Source organism: Triticum aestivum, chromosome 2D (assembly GCF_018294505.1).
Source record: "Triticum aestivum cultivar Chinese Spring chromosome 2D, IWGSC CS RefSeq v2.1, whole genome shotgun sequence".
NCBI classification, from domain to species: domain Eukaryota; kingdom Viridiplantae; phylum Streptophyta; class Magnoliopsida; order Poales; family Poaceae; genus Triticum; species Triticum aestivum.
Genome location: NC_057799.1, coordinates 127,839,232 through 127,844,073, shown reverse-complemented (window position 1 = coordinate 127,844,073; position 4,842 = coordinate 127,839,232). Strand labels below are relative to the sequence as shown.

General features: G+C 48.0%; 2 protein-coding genes across 2 annotated transcripts; both read left to right on the top strand.

Annotated features, from left to right (window-relative positions):
* Nucleotides 1–90: 90 nt before the first annotated feature.
* Nucleotides 91–1,055, top strand: LOC123049019 (uncharacterized). The gene has a single exon (XM_044472025.1). The coding sequence runs from the start codon at nucleotides 270–272 to the stop codon at nucleotides 747–749; it is 480 nt and encodes a 159-aa protein (XP_044327960.1). The 5' UTR covers nucleotides 91–269; the 3' UTR covers nucleotides 750–1,055.
* A 2,782-nt stretch (nucleotides 1,056–3,837) lies between these two features.
* On the top strand, nucleotides 3,838–4,558 carry LOC123049018 (uncharacterized). The gene has a single exon (XM_044472024.1). It carries the CDS (start codon nucleotides 3,838–3,840, stop codon nucleotides 4,294–4,296), a length of 459 nt encoding a protein of 152 aa, XP_044327959.1. The 3' UTR covers nucleotides 4,297–4,558.
* The last annotated feature ends 284 nt before the right edge of the window (nucleotides 4,559–4,842 follow it).

Sequence of the window (4,842 nt, the reverse complement as noted above, 5' to 3'; positions counted from 1 at the left end):
AAAAAAAACGGGTGAAGTGGACTGGTTATTCGTTCGGCGAAAAGCCAAACGCTTTCGTTTCCATCAATCGCTTCCATCTTTATATCGGACCCCGCACCTCACTCCGTCAGTCCCCGCTACACTCACACCAAAGACCAAACCCAGTTACCACATGACATGTGTGGTTAGCTATCTTACGCTAAGTTGAGACAAGTATTTGTGGAAGAAGAAGAAAGAACGGGAAAGACCAAACCCAGTCGTCGTCCCTGAGCAAAGAAAGAAGCGGATCCATGGCTTTCGTCCCGGAGGCACCTGCAGCGAGGAAGCTCCTGCTACGGCGCGGCGGAGCCGTGGCGCGGTCCCTGCGCGACGCCGGCCTCGGCTTCGACCCCGACGGCGCCGGGCGCTTTCTCGCCCCCCTGTGGGAGCTCATCAAGCAGAAGGCCGCCGAGCTCGCGGCCTTCCTCGCCGGCCTCCTCGCCGCGCTCGCCAAGAAGGCCGACGAGCTCTTCCCGCCGGAGACCCGCTCGGAGACGCTCGCGCAGTGGGTGCGCGTCGGCGTCACCGTTGTGCTCCCGGCCGCGCTCGGCGCCCTTGTGCTGTTCTGGCTCGCCCGGTGCTGCTGCCGCTGCTGCTGCGGCCGCCGCCGCTGCGGGCGAACGATGGTGGCTCCCGGCCGCGGCGGCGCGCGCATGCCGCGCTACGCGTTCGAGGATGATCCCCGGACATATTTCCGCGACCTCCGTGCAAAGAAGCCCCTCGTATACTAGTGACTCGTCTTCGGTAAGTTTCACCTCACGTACGTACGCGGTGTACATGTGTACTTGTATTGGCGTATATATAGTTGTATTTGTGTCCGTACGGTTTAGTGCTATTGTGCGGTTATTGGGTGACGTGTATCAGGTGTTATATTACTGTCTTATGTATACAGGATGCGTATGCAAGGTTAAGAATGTTCTTAAGGTTCGCTAAATATAAATTTGGAAGGTTGCTTGTGATAATTTTCTGAGCCAACGGCCTGTTTTTATCTATCAAGTAAACGTCATGTTTTTATCTATCAAGTAAACATTTGCTGATGCTCCGGCTCCTACCAACCTGGTAGATTCTGAGATGCTTTGACGATTGATTGTTCTCATCTTATACTGCCTGCGATGTTGATGAGAGTCCTCCTTTTGATCCTCTGTTATTTTGCAATGTTCTCTTCTTGAGATGTTCACCTTGCTTCTTTGTTAATAAACCGGAATACAAGCCACACACGCGGAAGATCAGCAGAGTACAGCTGCCAAAGAACAAAAGCAAATAACACCCACCAGAAAAAAATTACAACAAAGCACATACAATTTTCTTCGAGTGCCATCAACATTGCACATCATCGCCAGAAACAAAAAGAGTACCATTGCCCAAACGGACTTTGTGAGCCGATGAAGAGGACAATCATCGGCGGATGTCGTTGTGGTGTGTTGACCCAGGATCGTCCCCATACCTTTTGAGCCCAGATCCGTTGATTGTCGTTAACAAAGTCGGAGCAAAACGCCTGATCTACCGCCTTCAGGCCACACCCCTTGATATTGAAACGCTAGCATCCCCCCATGCGCTTTCATTGCCAGATAGATCGGCACTGCCGATTGATTCACTTGTGTAAAATCCCCACGGGCTCTTGAGTTGTGCTAGAGGAAACACCACCGAGACAGAGGTAGACTCGGAGGATTGCCGCCTCGCCGACCCAAAACACTGATCCTACCAGTCGAACTGGCCGCGAGCCGATGATAGACATGTCCTCCTTTTAGGAGACAATGTCCGAGCCTCGTTTATTTATGCAGTTTGTGAGACTATGAAACTTGGTAATAAGAACACATATATAGTGGGGTGTCTATTATTGCCATACACCACATGAAGTGACCATGTTGTTGTCCTGATGTCACACTTCCATCACGACTATGGCACGAGTGGCCGCAAAAGCAAATCAAACGACTCATAGGGTGTTGCGCTAGGGGATTCCATGGAGACCGTTCGTGAAGATTTTTGATATATAATGTATGTGCCAATTGATGCAGAGGCATTTGGTTTACCCTCACTTTTTGTGCCATGCTTGCTACCAATCGTGTTTGGACTCTTTCGATATGAGCCGGTGCTATTGCTAGGGGGGGCTTTTTGTTCTTTCTTTGAAAATATGGATGTGAAACTTATGTTTTTCCATTATCTCTGGATAGTGGAACCTAGGCGTTTTCGATTGCATACAAAATACACATAGAAAAGAGAATTTCAAATGGTACATGCATAAAAGAAACAGAAATAAATACGAACAATCATAATATCTCGAAACCGAAGGTTACATCAACGTACTTTGAAGACAATGTCTTTAATCTTTCATATTGAGGCCGTTGCTCTATGCTCCCAATAAAGAGACTGCATAAAACCAAACTAGCATGGCTTGAGCTAACATCAGTCGTATCGAAAAATCACATTAGCTACCAACACAAATGGCCATGATCCTTAGATCGTTGAATACACGATGATGGGGTGGGGCTGGCAGGGGGGATGCCTCTTGCAAGAAAGATCGTTGAACTGATGCATGGTTTGTCAGACATGAAAGACAACAAGAACCAAGGCAAACTTGACACAGTGCATCGAATCCATTATGGAAACACACAAGTAAGCTCCACATACATGAACTTTTATTTCACGGAGAATGGCAATTGCATTGTTGGGACGCCGTTGTTAATAGCCCACATTCTGCCATAGAAAGTACTCCCACGGATCTATTAAAATGCTCAACTCAAGGAAATCTTATGCACGGGTTGATTTCTTCAAAAAGTCATAGATGTGGATAGTGGCAGACCTAGGAGCTGAGTACTAGGGGTTCCATACATCAATACGTTGGTACAAAATTGTGAAACTTACTGTGTAGTATAATTTGGCTTAAACATCATTATAGATCCAACAAATAGTCCAAAAATATCATTGAGTTACTGCAAACATAAGGTTAAGTATACACTCTTAAAAATCTTCTTTTTCACCTCAATTCCGAATTAGTTGAGAAGAAACTATGCAACACCCGTAGACTCCTTTTGTTAGTTACAAGAAACCAAAGGATCAAGAACCAATGAGAGATAGGATGGTTGCATCATGTCTTCAATGATGTCGTTTTGCATGAGTTGAAGGGTCGAACTTGTTCGTTTTGAACATTTAAGGTGCAGCTTATCCGGTTTTGAAGTTGACAAACGGAGAAACCAGCACCTCCCAATTAATCGAGCGACAGAATATACAGTTTTTTTTCTCTTTTTAAAATTAGATTTGTATTTCGCAAGTACACTTGCTGCCGTAGCGGATTACATTGGGTAGAAGAGTTCGCTTCCGCGTCACGCCCGGCCGTAGATGCGCTTCAGGCCTTTGTGCGATTGTGCCCATGTGTAGGGCCTATTGCCACTTGCCACTGATATGATGTTGTTGTCCCTTTAAGGATTCGATTGTTTGATTTATTTATTCTTGTCCCTTTAGGGCCTATTGCCACTTGCCACAGATATGATGCTTTTAAATGAAGAAAGTGGGCTAGGCGAGGTCGTCGTCGTCGGTCTAGACGTAGACTAGTGTTGATAAGAAGTCCAGTTATTTGGTATGCAGAGTTTTTTTTAATGGGGTGAAGGACAAATGAGGAGGGACACATTTGTACTGCTGAAGTGGAGAGCTTAACGATAAGAACTTTGTTAATCCAACTAGGTGTCCTTTGCATGCGATTCTTCCACTAGGTGACAGCGCGTGACATCATACGCACCGCGTCACCTTCCATCACCGTTGATTCTTTTCCTCCCATAATATCACCTTCCCACGTCTCTGTAATTTTTGCATCAGACACGGTCCATGTCCATCTCGCCGGCCAAGAAGGACCTGCACCCAAAACTGACGGCGATGAACACACGGGAGCTGATCTCCGGAAGTCTTGACAGCGTCAAGCAACAGGCGAAGGCCATGGCATCCACCGTCTCGTCAGCTAGGCCGGCGGACCTCCGCCGAAAGCTGGCCGAGATGAACACGACCGACCTCGCCGCGGGCCTCGGCCACGTCAAGAACCAGGCGGCGGCAGCGGTTTCCACGCGCGAAGGCGCCGTGAAAGCCGCGGCGATGGTCCTCGGGGGCGCCGTAAGCATCTACTTCCTCTGGCCCGCGGCCGCCGCCCCCGCCGCCACCGGCGCCATGATGAACGCGCCGGGCGCCGCCGGCTTCGTCATATCCCGCGTGGCGTTCCTGGCCAAGAGGCAGCTCTACTTCCACGTCCTGCGCACTGCCGGCCCTGTCGCCGCAGTCGCGGTTCTCGTGTAGGGATGGAAGCGACGCACGGAGGCATGCACGCGAGCTGGCTACCTACCGTGTGTTTTCTTCAAGTGTGTGTGCGATGTACTGTCTAGTGGTACTAGCATTTGGGCGTGCGGACATGCATGGAGGATTTGCCATCTATCCAATGCAACGTGTACAATAAGCTCTGCCTAGCTAGTGCTCGTATTTGCCCTTGTTCTCCAGTGTATTGTTCTACATGAAGCAACTGTTTGTCTACGTGTACTACTTTTGCCGAAATAATATACTACTCCATCTGTTTTTAAATATTTGTCTTTCTAGAGATTTCAACAAGTGACTACATATGGAGCAAAATGAGTGAACCTACACTCTAAAATATATTTATATACATCTGTATGTGATAGTCCATTTAAAATCTTTAAAAAGGTAAATATTTAAGAACGGAGGGAGTATATATATACGACCAACATTTTTGGGGCTTATGGGCTGTTGGTACTTTGATGGGCAAGACATTGGATGTCGATCTTCTTAGCCTGCGTCCTCGTGGTGTTGTACGTATTCTCGTGGCTATGA

Excerpts from the sequence above, each read along its gene's own strand:
- LOC123049018 (XM_044472024.1), top strand. The coding sequence starts at position 3,838 with ATGTCCATCTCGCCGGCCAAGAAGGACCTGCACCCAAAACTGACGGCG.
- LOC123049019 (XM_044472025.1), top strand. The coding sequence starts at position 270 with ATGGCTTTCGTCCCGGAGGCACCTGCAGCGAGGAAGCTCCTGCTACGG.